Below are 21,202 nucleotides of genomic sequence, written 5' to 3' on the forward strand. Positions count from 1 at the left end.
AAATTAGTAAGGCATTTTAAGGTCTAAAGAATTCAGTTTGATTAAAGAGCAAAAGAGACTGGTAAATAAGAAAGAAATCTACTTGACTTCCAATAGTAGGATCTTAATTAATAAATTTCAACTTTGAATCCTAAATAATTTATTCAATCTTCAATCTAAGGTAGTTCCCTTAAACCTTTAAGATAGGGGTGTAACATCAAATGAAATAAAAGTTAATTTTGCTCACTACTGGGCATTTAAATACCATTTCTCTTTTGTGTATAAAAGGTATTTGAAAGTTTACACCCTTAATATGAGAAACAACACTTTTTAAGTAAAATATAAAATTTTCTTAATTATTGTGGATTTTGTGAAGTAAAAAAATTACCTTCTTTTAAAATAAAAACAAAATTTAATAAAATGAGATTTATATTTCACACAGAATACATATGACATAAAAAATATAAAAGTGAACAAATAAAATTTGAATCATAGATATAACTGAAAAAAAAATCCTTCCGAGCATATGCTAAACGCAAAATAATCTGTAGTTGGTCAAGTTTTTATTACCTCTTAAGTTAAATTCTACAAAATGCCATGATACATGACTATATGTACAGGGAAATTGGAGTGGTGTCTTGGAAAGTAAAGTGGAGTTTACTCTATGTTTAAAAATCATCTGGAGGGTTGGATAATATTATTTCCTGGTTCATGGAGAACAACAGTATTCATTAAATAGCATATTAATTACCAAACTAATTTAGTATGTATTGATAGTCTGCTTACTTGGATTTTACTGTCCCTAACTTTGAACCTAATCCACCCCAGTCCATCTCTCATAATAAATAACATCTAAAGTATATATGAAATAATACAGGGTATTACACATAAGTACATTAGAAATAAAATATTTTTTGTAAAGTAAAAACCAATTTTGCTATTGCAATAGGTATATGGGTAAAATGTCAGATATGCTATATGTTTATGCAGATAAAAAAAAAAAACAATCAAAGATATACCAACAGTACCTATGATTCATACAGTTGATTTAACTGTTTTCTTAGACTTAACTTTAAAACAGATACTTGATGATGAGAATGAGGAGTCATTGGTGCAAGTGATGGACGTTCACAGCACCCAGCCATCTCTGTAAAAGGGGAAATGTCTTTTTCCACCTCAACAAATTGTTCTTCATCTGTAACAGGACTCATGTTTTGCTCTTCAGTTTGTAAGTTAGCAGGTGGATGATGTTGAAGGATTCTGTTAAGGAAAGAACTCATACTGTGTAATTGGCTATTCAGTTAACGTCACGCCAGTACATACTATAAATGGAGGAAAAAGTTCATAACTCTGGAAATACTGAGTACAAAAAAATAAACTAAGCATTTCTTAATTAAAATTTCCCTCCAGTTTCCTTTAACTGGGTAATGAGAAAAGAATCACTAAACAAAATAAACTACATTGAAAAAATCTCAGCAAAAAAATTTGTAGCAACAGGTATTATAAAATGTTACAAAATTATAATCAGGTAACATACAGAGCTGAAACAATAGTTAGTGCACTGCTAACATCAGTAAAAACCATATTCTGGTGGAGTGCGAGCAAAACGGGGTAAAGTAGAAGTTCTATACTAGGCCTTTTGAAAAAGCACATGTGACGTAAGTAAAGAAAATAGGATTTTGTTCTTATTATAAGAGCCGTACACAGAAAGAACTGGAAAAATAGCCTAAGAAGTAAAGCATAAACTAAAATATTCCATGAACAGAAAATAAATAGGCTCAGTATAATAACAGGAATATCAGATGAAGGAAACCACAGCCTTAGTATACAAAAATGAAGCAGCAGAGAAATGAGCCACTGGAAGACCTGAGATTTTTTTTTTTTAATGCAAGAGGATAAACAAACAATTTTTAAAGTGGCATGATACTAACCTGGAAGATATGAATGATAAACCATAAAAAAGGTGACACTGACAAATTTTTAGAAGTAGTTTATACTTTTCCTAATTATACAAGCCTGAGTCCTTTACTAGGAATATGGTATCAGCAAAACTGGAAACTCGGCTATTAAAATTTAAAACATGGTGTCAGTAGCAGGTAGTGGAGGAAGCCCTGCCCCTTGCCAGCTCTCTGAGAAGCCACTTTAACCTTCACCTAGAACTTGCAGGGTGAATGAGGCAAAGTATCACTTTAAAGAATCCAAGGTTGTATAGTTAAGAAAAATACAAATTACCTTTAAATAATTTGTGATTTGTTCATACATGAAGTATACAAACCTTCACCCCTTAATTAACAGGAAATTTATCCTTAGGAGGGGGAGGGTTCCTATAACCAAACTGGCTGGTTTAAAATTCTGGGATGTCTAAGCACTCGAGTGTCCTTACGAGGAGCAAGTGTGTTGACTTCCAATACACTTCCACTTCCTACCACCAGAATTTCAGGAGATAGGGCTAGGTTATTGACATAGACAGATGGTCACAGAAGAAACTACTCTATACCCTAATAGGGTATGGTATCTGCAAGTAAGGCCAAGTAAAATGATGTATTCACATTTATTACCATCCTCATCCTTGTCAGGAGGAGAGGTAATAAATCCTTGTATCTTGAAATTAAAAGAATAGTTACTTGGTATGGTGTCTTAGCTGCATCAAAGTCCTTTCCAATGACACAATGGTTGCTTGGCGACTGTTTTGGGAGGAAATTTTCTTCTTGAGCCTACCTGCACTAAGAAAAAGGTTCTGCAGTTATGGTCCATATGGCCCAGTCCTTTTGAGATGGCAGCTTAGTGCCCTTACAGGGCAAGGCATAGTTACTTCCTTAGGGAAGGAAATGGAAAAATGATTTAAATCTTGGGTCGTTTATGGCAGTTTTTATTTTCGCTACAAATATAGTTACAATGGAAAACGATACTTTACTCCAACCCTCAGAATGTCGGACAAGATACAGCAATCCTTGTAGCTCGCTTACCTGTTTTGTTGAAGCCAAATCATACAGAATGACAGTTTGGATGGACAGGTCCCTATCCGAAGCTTGTTTCAAGGGCTCGTAAGGGACCTTTTTTAAAGACCTGAGAACTGTTGTTACGTTCCAAGAGGGGGACTCGAGTTTCCTTGGAGGACAGGTTGTTAAAAATCTTCATTAAACTCCTTTCAATTTGAAGTCATGGCTCAAGATTGAGCGATTAACTTTTACTGCTGAAACTGGAAGGAGTTTCTTCCTGCGTAGGAAGACCAGTAAGTCTGCTATCAGTTGGATAGAGGCTTTGAGAGAAGTACCTCTTCGCGAAAATCTCTAGCTCGTCAGAAATGTTAGATAACCTTCACCTGTGAATGGAGAAAAGTATGTCAGGGGTTGTGATGTCTCTGAAGATAGGGTTAGCAGAGATGATCTTGTCAACTGGGTTGTTATCTTGGAGTCACTATTAACAGCATCAGAAGGTCTGGATACCATTCCGTGTACGGCGCTACCAACGCCATCTATAAGTTTTGGGTTGTCAACATTGTTGATTACCTTCTGATTAAGCAGAAAAGCATAAATGTTATGGCCTTTCCATAAGTGTTGGAAGGTGTCCTTTAACACTGCTGCTAGGTTTGGTATTGGCGAGGAGTTGCCCAAGGGTTTGTAGTTTAGTTTCATTGCAAACATGCAAATTGTCGGTGAGCTATACAAAGGTTCTTGCATTGTTTTATGCCCATTCGTGGGCCTGTATTGCAAAGTTACAGAGGTGCTGAGTAGTAGTGCCTCTTTGTTTGTTTATGTAGGCCACAAAGATGGTGTTGTCACTCATTAACGCTACCAAGTGGCCTATTAACCCTTTTACCCCCAAAAGGACTTACTGGTACATTTCACAAAACTCATCCCTTTACCCCCATGGACGTAATAGTACGTCCTTGCAAAAAACTGCTATTTAATTTTTTTTTGCATATTTTTGATAATTTTTGAGAAACTTCAGACATTTTCCAAGAGAATGAGACCAACCTGACCTCTCTATGACAAAAATTAAGGCTGTTAGAGCAATTTAAAAAAAAATATACTGCAAAATGTGCTTGAAAAAAAATAACCCCTGGGGGTTAAGGGTTGAAAATTTCCAAATAGCCTGGGGGTAAAAGGGTTAAACTGTTGGGGTGACTGTAGTGCCATCAGGGTTGCCTTCATTCCTCTTGATCTGAGGAGGGTAAGTAATGGGAAAAATACTTTACGAAAAATCGCGATAGTATGTCGCTTTGTCGGCTCTAAATAGGAATATCTTCCCATTCCAAATAATGCGCATTCAAAGCACAGGAAGAAGAACAAGGTCAAATTTATCTCATCATCTACTAACAGTGCTAAGAGGCAATCACAAAAATCCTGAATAATGCCCTTTAGGACGCTCAGGTGAGTGTTCTTATAAAATGGCGCACTGCAATTATTATTATTGTTTGAATGTGCATGGATGTAGTACGATAGAGAGTAAAAGATGTGAGATTGGAAGTATGTTTAGGAATAGAAGGATGGATATATTGGCTTTGTGTGAGACAAAGATAATAGGGAAAGGTGAAGTGATGTTTGGTGAAATGTCTGGTAGAGTGTCTGGGATTGAAAGGGGAAGAGCAAGAGAAGGTGAGGCTTTATTGCAGAGTGAATGGATGACAGGTAAAGTAGTGGAATGGAAGGAGATATCATCAAGGTTAATGTGGGTAAGGGTTAAGTTGGGTATGGAACGTTGGGCTTTTGTCAGTGCATACGGGCCAGGTTGTGAGAAGAGTGGAATGAGTTCTGGAATGAATTAACGAGGTGTGTAGAAGGACTGGGTAGAAGGAATTATGTAGTTGTCATGGGTGACTTAAATGCTAGAGTGGGCGCTGGAGAGGTACAAGGTGTCATTGGGAAGTATGGCGTACCAGGTGAAAATGAGAGTGGTGAGAGACTGGTAGATGTGTGTGTTGAGCAAGAGATGGTGATAAGTTCTTGCTTTTTCAAAAAGAAAGATAAAAACAAGTATACATGGGTAAGAGTGGCAAATGGAAAAGTGGTAGAAAGGGCATTAATGGAGTATGTGTTGATAACTAAAAGAATGTTTGGAAGATTGAAAGACGTGCACGTGTTTATGGGTATGGCTAACGGTATGTCTGATCATTTTTTGGTGGAAGGAAAACTAGTTGTAGAAAAAGAGTGGGGGAATAGAGTAGGTGGATGTAAAAGGGAGCTAGTGAGGGTTGAAGAGCTAATAAAACTGGGGGGTAAAAATTTTATTTTCCTTAGTAAAATAAATTTTTGAATATACTTACCCGATGATCATATAGCTGTCAGCTCTGCTGCCCGACAGAAAAAACCTACGGGCGGAATACGCCAGCGATCGCTATACAGGTGGGGGTGTACATCAACAGCGCCATCTGTCAAGTAGGTACTCAAGTACTCGATGTCAACATAGAACCAATTTTCTCCTCGGTCCACTGGGTCTCTATTGGGGAGGAAGGGTGGGTCCTTTAATTTATGATCATCGGGTAAGTATATTCAAAAATTTATTTTACTAAGGAAAATAACATTTTTCAATATTAAACTTACCCGATGATCATATAGCTGATTCACACCCAGGGGGGTGGGTAGAGACCAGCATTACATGTTGACATTATATGAGCTAAGTATTCCGTATTTCATTTTAGCAGTTATTCAAAATAACAAGCATAAAATAAATAAGTACCTGGTAAGGAAGACGACTTGAACAATTACTCTGCCTTTTTAAGTACGTCTTCCTTACTGAGCCTCGCGATCCTCATAGGATGCTGAGCGACTCCTAGGAGCTGAAGTATGAAGGGTTGCAACCCATACTAAAGGTCCTCCTCAAAACCTCTAATCTAGGCGCTTCTCAAGAAATGACTTTGACCACCCGCCAAATCAAGTAGGATGCGAAAGGCTTCTTAGCCTTCCGGACAACCCAAAAATATTTCAAGAGAAAGATTAAAAAGGTTCTGGAATTAGGGAATTGTAGTGGTGGAGACCCCACCACTACTGCACTCGTTGCTACGAATGGTCCCAGAGTGTAGCAGTTCTCGTAAAGAGACTGGACATTCTTAAGATAAAAGACGCGAACACTGATTTGCTTTTCCAATAGGTTGCGTCGAATATACTTTGCAGAGATCTATTTTGTTTAAAGGCCACGGAAGTTGCGACAGCTCTAACTTCGTGTGTCCTTACCTTCAGCCAAGCTTGGTCTTCCTCATTCAGAAGGGAATGAGCTTCTCGTATTAACAGTCTGATAAAATAGGATAAAGAATTCTCTGACATAGGCAAAGATGGATTCTTAACTGAACACCATAAAGCTTCAGACGGGCCTCGTAAAGGTTTTTAAAATAGAACTTAAGAGCTCTTACAGGACATAAGACTCTTTCTAGTTCATTTCCAACCATACGATAAGTTTGGAATATCGAACGATATTGGTCAAGGCCGAGAAGGCAGCTCGTGTTTGGCTAGAAAACCAAGTTGTAGAACATGTAGCCGTTTCGGATGAGAATCCGATGTTCTTGCTGAAGGCATGAATCTCACTGACTCTTTTAGCTGTGGTTAAGCATATCAGGAAAAGAGTCTTAAAGGTGAGATCTTTCAGGGAGGCTGATTGAAGCGGTTCGAACCTGTCTGACATAAGGAATCTTAGAACCACGTCTAAATTCCAACCAGGTGTAACCAAACAACGCTCCTTCGTGGTCTCAAAAGACTTAAGGAGGTCCTGTAGATCTTTATTGTTGGAAAGATCTAAGCCTCTGTGACGGAAGACTGATGCCAACATGCTTCTGTAACCCTTGATAGTGGGAGCTGAGAGAGATCGTTCTTTCCTCAGATATAAGAGGAAGTCAGCTATTTGAGTTACAGAGGTACTGGTCGAGGATACGGATACTGACTTGCACCAGTTTCGGAAGATGTCCCACTTCGATTGGTAGACTCTAAGGGTGGATGTTCTCCTTGCTCTAGCAATCGCTCTGGTTGCCTCCTTCGAAAAACCTCTAGTTCTCGAGAGTCTTTCGATAGTCTGAAGGCAGTCAGACGAAGAGCGTGGAGGCCTTGGAGTACCTTCTTTACGCGTGGCAGACGTAGCAGGTCCACCCTTAGGGGAAGTGTTCTGGGAACGTCTACTAGCCATCGAAGTACCTCGGTGAGTTATTCTCTCGCGAGCCAGAGGGAAGCAACTAGCGTCAACTTTGTCCCTTCGTGAGAGGCGAACTTCTGCAGTACCTTGTTGACAATCTAGAACGGAGGGAATGCATATAGATCTAGATGTGACCAATCTAGTAGAAAGGCATCTATATGAACTACTGCTGGGTCCGGGATAGGTGAGCAAAGTATTGGGAGCCTCTTGGTCATCGAGGTTGCGAAGAGATCTATGGTTGGCTGGCCCCAGGTGGCCCAAAGTCTCTTGCATACATCCTTGTGGAGGGTCCAATCTGTTGGAATTATTTGTCCCTTCCTACTGAGACAATCCGCTATGACATTCAAGTTGCCTTGGATGAACCTCGTAACTAGTGAAAAGTCTAGACCTGTTGAACAGGTGAGGAGGTCTCTTGCGAACTCGTACCATGCCAGAGAGTAGGTCCCTCCTTGCTTGGAGATGTACGTCAAAGCAGGGTGTTGTCCGTGTTCACCTCCACCACTTTGCCTTGAAGGAGAGACCTGAAGCTTTTCCAGGTCAGACGTACTGCCAGTAGCTTCTGCAGTTGAAATGCATTGTCCTTTGACTCGAGTTCCATAATCCCGAGCATTCCCTACCGCCTAATGTCGCACCCCAGCCTACGTCCGATGCGTCCGAGAAGAGAACGTGGTTGGGAGTCTGAACAGTCAGGGGAAGACCCTTTCAAAGGTTGATAAAGTCCTTTCACCAAGTCAGACCAGACTTTATCTTTCCGGAAACCAGGATCGAGACCGCTTCTAGCGTCTAGTCCTTTTCCAGTGAAAAGCTAGATGATACAGAAGAGGACGGAGGTGTAGTCTTCCAAGTGACACAAAATGAACCACGGATGACAGTGTCCTAACCAGACTCATCCACAGCCTGACAGGGCAGCGTTCCTTCTACAGCATCTTCTGGATGGATAGCAGGGCTGGGGGTTGATCGTCTTGTTCAGCAATGTCCTCCTCAGAGGGTTCCTCATCCGAAACTGATGAGGAAACGGCAACGGAGTGGGCAACGTCTGACTTGCTGAATCCGGTCGCACAGGTGGATGCGTGACGGAGCCGGACACAATATCATGGTACTGCTGCACAGTCTGTGAACTGTCAACCATGGGGACGTGAGGAAGTACAGCGTCAACCCGAAACTGTCTAGACTGTCTGGGTTGTGCAGTCAACCCCCTACCGGGTTGCTGAGGTTGCCGCACTGTGTCACAACAAGTCACCTCTGCTGGTTGTTGAACGTCTTCCTAGTGACACACTGAACGTCCACAACCACCTCCGAGAGTCGCTTAACGTCAACGTGCGACTGGCAACCCACACTGGGTCGCATCGGTGGAGGAACCACCTCAACTGGCGGACGCGAGTAGGATACCTCAGCGTCAACAGGGCGCACAACCAACCGGTAGGAAGGTTGTTGGCCAGAAGGTTCTTCTCAGTAAAAAAAATCCTCTATCAAGGACACAAGCTTGGACTGCATGTCTTGCAACAAAGCCCATTAGGGTCTATGGGAGCAGGTGTGGCAACAGACGGGGTTAGCGACTGAAGCGGAACCTTTTACCATCCCTGGAAGCCTTGTTATGCTTTAATTAAAGTCCATAGGAGGCTAAGCAGCTTAAGGCTCCTCTCCAAATGACAGAGTCCTCAAAGGAATATCAGTAGGAGGGAGAACAGCACTTTCTCATCTACAGGAACCATGTCCGAGAAAAGTTAGGTTATCTCTGTGAGGTTCTCACTGGTGCATAAGCAGCAGACCAGAAGGCAACGTTATGTAACTGCTTGATAGTCTGTGAACTGTCAAAAACTGAACTGTCAACCACAACAGGGCGTGAGGACATACAGCACTGGTGCATTAGTAGCAGACCAGAAGGCAACGTCATGTAACTGCTTGACAGTCTGTGAGCTGGCAACAACCAAAGCTGTGTGGGGAAGCCTCAACTCCTGACTGACTAGTCTGCTGCGGGCGAGTGGCGGTAACCACAGTGGGTTGCGGAGGCTGACACACCGTGTCAAAACACGGCAGCTTGTGGTAGCTCACGCACGGCAACGGAGTGCTCCGTGTGTCTGTGGGAGTCAGCATGCGTCTGGCAGGGTCGACTGTGCATGGGTGGAGGAGCTCTCACAACAAGAGTGTGGGAGCAGGCAGCCATGCTGGGCGCACAACCGTGGCAGGTTGTAGGCAAACGGGTGCATCGTCAACCTTCTCCGCAGTCGGAGTGTGGGAGCAGGCAACAACCAAAGTGGAGTGGTGGTGCGTGGTGGGGACTGCCGTGGGTTGCGGAAACTAACGCATCGCGTCAAAACACGGCAGCTTGACTCCACCTTCCCACTGCTGATGCGGTAGCTCACGCATGTTAACGGAGGGTGCCGCACGTCGGCTAACGTCAACATGCGCCTGGCAGGGTCGATTGCGCATCGGAGGTGGAGCTCTCCGCAGCCGGAGTATGGGAGCAGGCAGCCTCAGCGTGAGCTGGGCGCACAACCGTGGCAGGTTGTAGGCTAACGGGAGCAGTGTCAACCTTCTCCGCACGAAACTCCTGCATAACCGCAGCTAACTGAGTCTGCATAGACTGCAGTAAAGACCACTTAGGGTCTACAAAATCGGCAACAGACGGAGCTACTGTCCGTTGTGACTGAGGGTCTAAAACAGCTGGTGCGGCAACAGACGGAGTTACTGCCTGTTGCGGTACCACCTTGCCTCTCTTGGGAGGTGTGCAGTCGTCGGATGACTGCAGCGAGTCCGAACTGACCCAGTGGCTACACCTAGGCCGTTGGACTTGCGCGGAAGGGACCGACTTGCACTTAAAAAGCTGCAAGATGTGGTCCATGGTTTCTTACGAGAAACCTCTTCCGCAGACGAGGAATAAATGGGCTCTCTCGTCTTTGTGTGGGTGGGGCGATCTTGGGTAGATACGCCCGAAACCACGGAGGGAAAAACGTCTGTTCGTTGATCAAGGCCTGTGGAACCCATAAATCGTTCGACATTACTTCTCCCCTGGGCTTGGGAGCTTGTAAGAGGTCCCGGACTAGGTGAACGACTGGCACGAACAGACGAACCCTCGGACGCAACACTGTAACACTTTGCGCATATCACTTTATCACTTTTGATTTTCTGTTTTGCACTTATTTCACTGAAATCGAAACTTTAACTGATTTCTACCTGAAACACGCAATCCTATCCTTCATTAAAAGGTAGTACAGTAATTGCGAAAACAGTCTTACAATGCAACACAAAAACATAAATAAAGATAAAGAATTCAGTGGCTGGAAAAGAGACTAAACACTAGATCAAATAAACTACGTTTACAATCTCTCACCGCACAAAGCCTGGGAACAAGAATAAAACCCTAGAAACGTTTTACCTTCTTCCCCTACAGCAACTAGGGAAGAGAGTAAAAAACGAGAACAACGTTACCCGCTTGAACGAAACGTTTATTCTCCTCTCTCTCCCTCCGTCTCTATCTCTCTCTCTCTTCTCTCTTGATTTCGCACCTGAGAGAAGAGCCCAATTATATATCGTCAAAACATGTTATTTGCTAAAGGAAAAAACTGAAAGGTTTTCCAAATAAAAAGTTCCTTTAATTTAGAATTTAAACCATTTAAGCTAAGAAAGAATGAACGAAACGCTAGAATCGGTTTACTCTTACTGCAAAGTGAAACCGTGATACACTCTCTCTCTATCGTAACGATAGAGCGCATGTTGAACGTTCTGAACGTCAACAACTGCGTAGACTAAAAAACTAAACGTTAGTTCATCTTTGAAAATAGTACGAGACTATCAAAGAAATTCTTTCATAAAACATTAAAATTAAAAAAGTAAATTCTTTAAAGGTTAAATACGATATAACGGGCTCAATGTTAATTAACTTCGGTTCCAAGTTAGGACCGCCTACTATTAGGAAAGGTCGCATATAAACAAACATAAAAATTTATTTTTATAAGTTTATAATAAATGGAAAGTTAATCGAAGAGGCCTATAAAGGCGGAGAGATATAAAATAAATAGAACTATAACGTGTTAAGCAAAATTACCAAAAACCTAAACACACTTCCGTCTAAGGGAAGGGTCGGCCATTTAAAAGTGAAAGGGAGTCCATACTCTCTTCGTCACCATAATTAAATCTATCCAAAACGAGTTCAAGTTTTGAAATGAAGAAAAAACCCCTGCATAGCGAAAGCTCAAAACTGGAATAGTGTACTTCACCAAATCGTTGTGAAAACAAATCCAGTTAGGGACGGCGTATTTAGTAGGTCTTGCCAGTGGCACGACAGAGAGAAAATTGGTTCTATGTTGACATCGAGTACTTGAGTACCTACTTGACAGATGGCGCTGTTGATGTACACCCCCACCTGTATAGCGATCGCTGGCGTATTCCGCCCGTAGGTTTTTTCTGTCGGGCAGCAGAGCTGACAGCTATATGATCATCGGGTAAGTTTAATATTGAAAAAGTAAATATCAAGAAAAGTTGAAAATGGCATATGACGAAGTGAAAATAAGAGAAACTGGTAATTTAGAGGAGTGGAAGTTAGTAAAAGAAAATTTTGTTGGGATTGCAAGTGATGTGTGTGGCAAGAAGTTTGTTGGAGGCAGTATGAGGAAGGGCAGTGAATGGTGGAATGAAGGAGTGAAGGTAAAAGTGGAAGAGAAAAAGAGGGCTTTTGAAGAATGGCTGCAGAGTAAAAGTGTAGAGAAGTATGAAAGATATAGAGAGAAAAATGTGGAAGTAAAGCGCAAGGTAAGTGAGGCAAAGAGGGCAGCTGACCTGAGGTGGGGTCAGGGATTGGGTCATTCATATGAAGAGAATAAGAAGAAGTTTTGGAAAGAAGTGAAGAGAGTAAGGAAGTCTGGTTCAAGAATTGAAGAGACAGTGAAAGATGGAAATGGTAGGTTGTTAAAAAGAGAGAGGCAAGGACAAGGTGGGCGGAGTACTTTGAAAGTTTACTAAATGTTGAGGATAATAGGGAGGCAGATATAATTCCTGTTGCAGGTGTTGAGGTGCCGGTGATGGGAGATGAGAATGAGAGAGAAATTTCAAGAGAGGAGGTGAGGAGAGCACAAGATGAAACAAGAGTAGGAAAAGCATCTGGTATGGATGATGTGAGAGCTGAGATGTTGAAGGAAGGGGGTGTGATTGTACTTGAATGGTTGGTGAGATTGTTTAATATGTGTTTTGTGTTGTCAATGGTACCAGTAGATTGGGTTTGTGCGTGTCTTGTACCACTATACAAGGGTAAGGGAGATGTGCATGAGTGTTGTAATTCAAGGAGTATTAGTTTGTTGAGTGTAGTTGGAAAAGTGTATGGTAGAGTACTGATTAAGAGGATTAAGGATAAAACAGAGAATGCAATCTTAGAAGTACAGGGTGGTTTTAGAAGAGGTAGGGGTTGTATGAATCAGATTTTTTACAGTTAGGCAGATATGCGAGAAATATTTAGCAAAAGGTAAGGATGTGTATGTTGCGTTTATGGATCTGGAGAAAGCGTACGATAGAGTTGATAGGGAAGCAATGTGGAATGTGATGAGGTTATATGGAGTTAGTGGAAGGTTGTTGCAAGCAGTGAAAAGTTTCTACAAAGGTATTAAAGGATGTGTTAGGATAGGAAATGAAGTGAGCGATTGGTTTCTAGTGAGAGTGAGACTGAGACAGGAATGTGTGATGTCACCATGATTTTTTAACTTGTACGTTGATGGAGAGGTGAATGCTCGAGTGCTTGGACAAGGATTGAAACAGGTAGACGAGAATGACCATGAATGGGATGTAAATCAGTTGTTGTTTGCGGATGATACTGTACTGGTTGTAGACGCGGAAGAGAAGCTTGGCCAATTAGTGACAGAATTTGGAAGGGTGTGTGAGAGAAGGAAGTTGAAAGTTAATGTGGGTAAGAGTAAGGTTATGAGATGTACGAGAAGGGAAGGTGGTGCGAGGTTGAATGTCATGTTGAATGGAGTTACTTGAGGAGGTGGATCAGTTTAAGTAATTGGGGTCAGTTGTTGCAGCAAATGGAGGAGTGGAAGCAGATGTACGTCAGAGAGTGAATGAAGGATGCAGTGTTGGGGGCAGTTGAGGGAGTAGTAAAAAATAGAGGGTTGGGCATGAATGTAAAGAGAGTTCTGTATGAGAAAGTGACTGTACCAACTGTGATGTATGGATCGGAGTTGTGGGGAATAAAAGTGACAGAAAGACAGAAATTGAATGTGTTTGAGATGAAGTGTCTAAGGAGTATGGCTGGTGTATCTCGAGTAGATAGGGTTAGGAACGAAGTAGTGAGGGTGAGAACGTGTTAGCAGCTAGAGTGGATATGAATGTGTTGAGGTGGTTTGGCCATGTTGAGAGAATGGAAAATGGCTGTCTGATAAAGAAGGTGATGATTGCAAGAGTTGATGGGAGACGTACAAGAGGAAGGCCAAGGTTTGGGTGATTGGATGGATAGAAGGAAGCTCTGGGTGATAGGAAGATAGATGTGAGAGAGGCAAGAGAGCGTGCTAGAAATAGGAATGAATGGCGAGCGATTGTGACGCAGTTCTGGTAGGCCCTGCTGCTTCCTCCGGTGCCTTGGATGACCACAGAGGTAGCACCAGTAGGGGATTCATTATTATGAAGCTTCATCTGTGGCGGATAATGTGGGAGGGTGGGCTTTGCTACCCTAGCAGTACCAGCCGAACTCGGTTGAGTCCCTTATCAGGCTGGGAGGAACGTAGAGAGGAGACGTCCCCTTTTTTGTTTCATGTGTTTGATGTCGGCTACCCCCCAAAATTGGGGGAAGTGCCTTGGTATATGTATTATTATTATTATCATTATAACTAAACTACAACCCTAGTTGAAAGAGCAGGATGCTATAAGCCCAAGGGCTCCAAGAGGGAAAAAAATAGCCATGTGAGGAAAAGAATTCAATAAACTATATGACAAGTAATGAATAATTAAAACAAAATATTTTAAGAACAGTAACAAAATTAAAACAGAGCTCTCATAAATAAACTATAAAACAAGACTTATGTCAGCCTGTTCAACATAAAAACATTTGCTGCAACTTTGAACTGAACTTTTGAGGCCCTACCGATTCAACAACCCGATTAGGAAGATCATTCTACTACTTTGTCATAGCTAGAAAAAAACTTCTAGAATACAATGTAGTATTGAGCCTCATAATGGAGAAGGCCAGACTATTATTATTAACTGCATACATAGTGCTATGAACAGGATGGTACTTTCCAGGAGGATCTGAATGTAAAGGGTCAGAATTATGAAAAATCTCGAGGAACAAGCATAACAAACTAATTGAACGACGATGCCAGAGATTAATATCTAGATCAGGAATAAGAAATTTAATAGACCAAAAATTCATGGCCAACAAATTAGGATGAGAATCGGCAACTGAAGACCAGACAGGAGAACAATACTCGAAACAAGGTACAATGAAAAAATTAAAATACTTTTTGAGAATAGATTGATCACCAAAAATCTCACAAGACTTTCTCAATGAGTCAATTTTTTGTGCAATTAAAGAAGACACAGGCCTAATATTTCCCAAAACTAAATTTGCTGTCGAGAATCACACCTAATATTTTTAAAAAGTCGTACAGTTAAAAAAAACATTATCAATGCTGAGATCTAGATGTTGAGGAGCCACCATTTTCAACCTACTTACAATCATACTTTGAGTTTTGTTAGGATTCAGCTTCATGCAATATGTGTTTGCGTGGAGGAGATTCTTCCAAGACAGAAGGCATAACACGAAAAAGGCGAGTGCAACCTGGAGAGCATACTTGTGCATGAATAGGATAGCACTCTCTTGCCAGAGATCACGTGCTAACAGGAGTGCAAAAGCATGAAGAGCATAAATAAACATTAGTGCTCAAAATTATAGGTGCGTGAAATGACAAGTATGTTCCACTGACAAGTGTGTGTATTTAATAGAGCACAAATGTTCCCAAACAGGTGAGATATATCTAGTCCAAGAGCAGGCGTGAAAAAAATCTAGTTTCTCGTCGTGACAAGAGAGGATGGAGCTCCTTCGGCTAGTCAGTGACTTTCTGATCTTGCTCAAGAAAAGCTCTCCTCTCTTCTTTAAAGGCAGTCTAAGTTCGAAGACTGTTCATTTAATGAAGGTGTAGTCATTAAGAAGTTAGGAGACAAAGGAGGGGCACGAGCACTTTCTGGAAGCTGAAGGTGCCTCTAAAGATAAGAATAGCTGGCAGCTATTTTTGTGAAGAAAATCCTGATTGTGAAGAGCCAAGGGCTTCCTCCGCAGGTGCCACAGACAAAGCCGATTCCATTTTTGAAAACTTTGCTGTGGATTAAAACAAACCTTGAAGAAGTTTCTCTGAAAGGGATACCTTTAAGCCCCAATTATGACCAAAACATCTTATGTCATCTAAAAAAAAAAAAAAAGTCGATGAGTTGATAAAGAGAAGAGAGATCTGCTCCTCTAGGGAAAGCAAATATTGCCATCTCTCTCGGGGCTTCCCCCATGGTTACATTATCATCTTCCTTTGCCATCCCATCAGGTGAGGATCAGAAGTTTGAGTTCCAAAGGGCGAAAGAAGAGAACCATCAGATTTCTTAGCCTTTGTGGTACAATCTGAAGGGGAAGAATGTTGGTTTGTTTTGTTTTTCCTCTTCTTGCCCAACTCCTGTCCCTGGGTGGCCAACCACTTCCTATACTCCTCACAAAGGGGAGACTATGTACATTCATGCCTCCAGTAAGCAGGACATAAAATATGGGGATCCACAATCGGCTTGCTCATGAAAGTCCCGCAAAGGGCAAGACCACTTGTGGTTTCTCCATAATCAGACACATGCTCAAGTAATCTACAAAGATGAAAAAAAAAGGCAATTAATAAGACAAGGTTTTTTACCGAGCGTATGTCTGTACTACTCGGCAGGTAGGGTCAAAGTGGCTTCTCAGTGAGCTGGCAGTGGGGGGAGGGAGGGCTTCTCCCACTATCAGCTAGTAACTACTGACAACTTGTTATAAATTCTAACATTCGTGTTTCCAGTTTCGCTGAAATCATACACCTATTAAAAGCAAAAGTTTGTATCAATTTAGGAACAAATTGGGAATTATAAAATTTTAAATAAAATTTTAAACAAGTACATGAACTCTTAGCTATCTAAAACATTATTTGCTACGGTGATAATTTAATCAAGACAAAGATCAATCATTGCAAACAGTGGAATCACTGGAAAACAGTACTTTAACCAGTAAAAAACATTGCTATGGTAGGCTAACTACAGAACATGTACAAAGTACAGTACTACAGATGGATATTCAATTCGGGAACTCGGTTGACTTTGGAGCAAGTTCTTGAAATAGGCTTGCATTAAGAATAATAAATGTACACTATTAGGTTTCCAGGGTAGTATTACATAATTGTACAGATCCTATTATTTTACTTGACAGTAGCTTAAAACAGTAGTAGGGCCTTTAGCAAATGTTATAAAAATTAAAGTATTCTTTAATGCAGGTGAAACCAGTGCTCTTAAAATATTTTACAATGAAATACAAAAAGAAAACAAAAATAAAAAAAATTATGCTGCCAAGTCAATACGAAAACAAGCTATAGTGATGTTCCTAGGGGTGTCCGAGCATGCACAAAGGGCTAATTTCTCCTCAAGATTAATAAAGGTTAGTGCTGAAGAAGCTGTTGGAAGGAAGCCAAGCATTTTACAAAGAATGATTTATGAACAAACAAGATCAGGAGAATGAAGAGAACTCCTCCTATTCATGAATGATGATAGTGAATTTGTGTCTTAAATTATTTAAAACTTACCTGCTATTCAACTTGAGATGTTTCCACTTCATAGGTCCTGAATTAAAATCACCAGTGTTACTGAGAATACTGCAACCCAAGCTTTCATTTTGTAAAGAAGTATCAACAGAAATGTCCATATTGCTGTTTTCTAAACAGGAAGAATTTTTTTCACACAGAGCACCATTAAATGTGTCAGCTTCAGATGCCTGAGAAATATTAATATAGGTAGTTTAGCTTTTCAGTAATTTAAGAGCTACAACTAACAAAGTATGTACCCATCAGTCAATGTTCTTAACTTTCACAAGTTTGCACCAAAGGTTTATTATTAATAAATAAATCATAGCTTATTTTTTCAATAGATTAACAATTAGATAAACTGAAGACATTGGGATTTAAAATAAGATGAAATGAAAACATTGAAGGTTGACAAAATATCATTACTTGGATTTTTTTAAATACCTGATACTCCTAGCAAGTTAAAAATGTTAAAATCCCCAAAAACACATTCGAGTTTAGGTGTGTGTGCATTATGGAGATTGGTTATATATACCTAATACCCAGGGGTCATAAGTGACACTCATTCAAAGGTAAGATAAAATTACAAGTACTTCCAGAATACATACAGTCTACTACAGGATTTAATATTTTAATATATATCGCTGTTTTTATTATTCCACACACAGCTTTTCATTGACGATGATAGATGTCATGAGATATCTATGCTATCTATAGTGAAGAATCGCAAAAATTAATAGCCAATCTGCTTAATCAATTATAATTTCCATAAAAGCAACTAATGAATGGAGATCAATCATATTCTATTACAGTAGACCTCCGGGGTACAGCGTCCCCAGCTTACGTTTTTTTCACGTTACGGTGTGTGTGTGGGGGGGGGGGGGGGGGGGGGCGCTGAAGAAACGACATCGGCAGAAATAAGGAAAGTTATCGGTTGGTATGAAAACCTTACGAGTTTCATTGGAAAGAAACACCCAGAAAAACTTCACACAAGTCGTCTTATGGAGAGTGTTAATGACAAGTGTATGAGTCATTTCAGAAATATGTTGAGGAATCGTCAGAAACAGGCTTCTTTGGATAGATATTTCTCCAAAAGAGAAGTGTCAGAAAGCAAAGATGATAATAGTGATTCTATCAAAAAAGCTAAAAGAGTAATTTTTCTAGTTCTAAAAAAATTCATAAAGAAAAAGCATTTTTAATTTTAAGTGTTTAATAGTAAGAATAAATTTATTGTTAAGTGTACATAACATAATTAGCATTGATACATTTCTATATCTAACATCTTCTCCCCCCTCTGCCTCCACCCACTACCAGCTCAAGTCACGTCACTCCAAAGGTAAATAAAATTTAATTTTTCCTTTACAGTACGGTACAGTATATAATTTTTATTTATCCTGTAATGTTTTTTAATTATATACTATACAGTACATGTATACTGTATTATATATATGTATACTGTATTACAGTGCTTACTATAATATTTTGTTGCATACTAATTTTCAATGTTTTTACCTGGGGTTTTGCACGCATTAGTTATTCAATTCCCCGCCATACGACATTTTCACCGTACGATACCAACTCCGGAACGGATTAATGTCGTATGGCGGGGGTATACTGTACTTATATAAACTTCACATAATTTGTGGAATGAACTCATACGTGTTGGATAATTGGTCTTGTATGGTAATAATTTTGAAAGATCTTCAAAGGACTTACTGTCAAAAATGAAAACTACACAGTTCTGTGGTGACATTTCTTTTACAAGCTTTACTGACTGACCATACATACTGGATTTGTCTGGAATTATAAATCTAAGCCACATGAGCCACAGCTGGGGATAAGGAAGCTATTCAGCATCAAGGAACAAGTTGACTTTGCAGTTGCACTATACTCTATATAGTAACAGTAAAGTGGTTGGCCAGCAAGATTGATGCAGAGTTGGGAACAAAGGTAAAGTAGAAAGGCTAAATAGTAGGACAAAGGGATGCCTACAGTAAACTGCATACAGGAATTGGTCATATTGCAGAAATTTCTCGTGTAAAGTATAATTGGGTGAAGAGTATATTTGTTTCATGGGATGATAGTGCAACAAAATATGCACCACAAGAAGTATTTGAAGCCATCAGTACACCATAACATTGCATTGCCTAAAATGATCAGGATATACAGCATATTTGGGTTGGCAAGTAATACAATACAATAAAACTTTACACATAATCCAATATTCCTCATTAAATAATAATCTAACACTCTCCAAGGTAGACCTAATAATATACTATTGATGGCCTGAATATTTCTCCTACTATCAAGTTTAATAATAAAAAAAAATACTATGAAAATTTAAATTTGGTATATTAAACTGACCAGCAACCTATAGAAAATAGTTCAGGAGCAAAATCATTGATAAAATTGTTATCAATTCACAGCTTTGTTAAAATCAAGGAAAAATAAAACTATCTTTGAACGTCTTTGTGACCTTGATGAGTATGACAGATTAAAACAATGTAATGAAAGTAATCACTAATCCCTTACAAAGTAACCAGTTTCATTAAAATGACAGAATATTGAAATTGTGTAAACTGTTCTGTGTCCGTTCAAAATGGGTCAACGTCAAAAATAATTCCCAGCACCAATAGCTACTTGTCTTTTTCAATGCATCGTGTCTTATAAGAGTCTGGCAATTATGGACTTGAAATATTTTTGGCAGTGTCCAAATCTGAAGATCACAGACTTTATTTTCTGAGACATAGAAAACCTAAAGTACTGCATATCAATATTTCTATAGTAACCTTTTATTTAAAAGTCCCAACATTGTCAAGTACTTGATTTAAAGTGGTTAGCTTTCAGCAGTTTTCAATTTTGCTGGTTAGCAAGATGTTATTCATCAGCTAAATGATTTTTACTTCCCCCTTAACTATTTGCCCAATACAGTCAGCAAACTATATGATGCGCTTAGGATGGCTTAAGAGTTTACATTTTTCCTTTATCCATTCATCACCTTTTCCAAAATAAATTTCATCAAAAAATATTCTACATGTATATATGATGAAGGATTATGATGGCAACAATTTTATGCTTTACAGTACATGTAACTATAGAAAATTTATTTATATGTAACAAAAGCAAATTTGCTTAAAACAAAAAATCAAATTATCTGGAATAAGAATAATAAAGATATAAATTTGCATACCTTCACTGATTCTGAGATACTCGAAGAAATATCTAAAAATGATGATTTGTCCTGAATCATTCCGCATAATCTTTTCAATGGCGATATAGAAGTCTTAAAACTCTCCAACTGTAAAGCAAAAATATTACATTAATTGATTAAATTAAATATTCTATATAAATTTCCTTCTTTTTTTCATACAAACCCCTTTTTTTGGCTTAAGCCATGTCGTCCTGATGGAAGGTTCCTATAAGTAGCTTCCTAAGGGATACTTGACTACAGTAATATTCCCAAAGAATTTACCTTTAGGTCTACAAAATTCTAACTCCTGGCACGAATATCCTTAAAATTTCTCTCAAGGATATCGCATAAATCAGGGGACGTATATCTTGATACGACACATACCAATCTGCACCGCGAATAGTGTTTTCGCCTCGAGGGGGAAGAGTGGCAAAAATAGAAGGGGAGCCGTTATCAAGGTTACCCTTTCTCCCATACTACTGTTGAGTATCTAGATGGCGGTTATTCCTGTTTTTGTAGCGAATTCGCACAGTGGTGTTCCCTGTTGATCTAACGTTTTGATCGGTTTTGTGAGGATTTATTATGTAATCTCCAGCGGCTTTCGCCTCTGGAAAGGAGGAACCCCAGATGAAACGCGATGCGATCTTCTGCAATCATATGAGTGAGTACTTCTACGGTCATAAAGCATGCAGGTCTCATGCCCCCTGCACCATTATTACCGAATCCCTGCAATATTGGGACCCCCAAGTCTGCAATATCTGACGGGCCTTGTTGACCGAAGGGTTTGACGACCCCAAGTCAATGGAGTTGAGGGATGCGGCATGTGAAAAGCTGCGCAAGTGGGTAAGAGGGTTCCAGAAGAACTCTCCCCGAAAGCGGGTAGTGTAACGGTTGTGCCCCAAGCACGACTCGCACCTCCCTGCGTCCAGATTGCCATCGGGACGAATGTCAGGGAGGTTGATTGATTGATTTAAAGTTTTCAGGCATCCTGACATCTAAGTATGGACATCCACCAGGAGGTAAGGATGTCGGAAGTGTCTATGGACACTGGAAAGGCTCTATTAAAGGATCATCCCGAGGAGGAGTCTACTCTACCTCTGAAAGAAGATGATGATGAGTCGGAGTTCCTTTC

At 40.1% G+C, this 21,202-nt stretch overlaps 1 protein-coding gene across 2 annotated transcripts in view; it reads right to left on the reverse strand.

Moving 5' to 3' along the window:
- Positions 1-390: 390 nt before the first annotated feature.
- Positions 391-21,202, reverse strand: part of LOC137654499 (uncharacterized) — a 125,518-nt gene continuing 104,706 nt past the window's right edge. For both annotated transcript variants that reach the window (XM_068388173.1, XM_068388172.1), the window contains exons 11-13: positions 20,071-20,178; positions 16,884-17,071; positions 391-1,239 (exon numbers count right to left, since the gene is read on the reverse strand). In XM_068388173.1, coding sequence (XP_068244274.1) covers positions 1,008-1,239; positions 16,884-17,071; positions 20,071-20,178 — 528 coding nt within the window. In that variant the 3' untranslated portion in view covers positions 391-1,007. The remainder of the gene's footprint in view (positions 1,240-16,883; positions 17,072-20,070; positions 20,179-21,202) is intronic.

The sequence above is a fragment of the Palaemon carinicauda genome, chromosome 15, assembly GCF_036898095.1.
Source record: "Palaemon carinicauda isolate YSFRI2023 chromosome 15, ASM3689809v2, whole genome shotgun sequence".
NCBI lineage: Eukaryota > Metazoa > Arthropoda > Malacostraca > Decapoda > Palaemonidae > Palaemon > Palaemon carinicauda.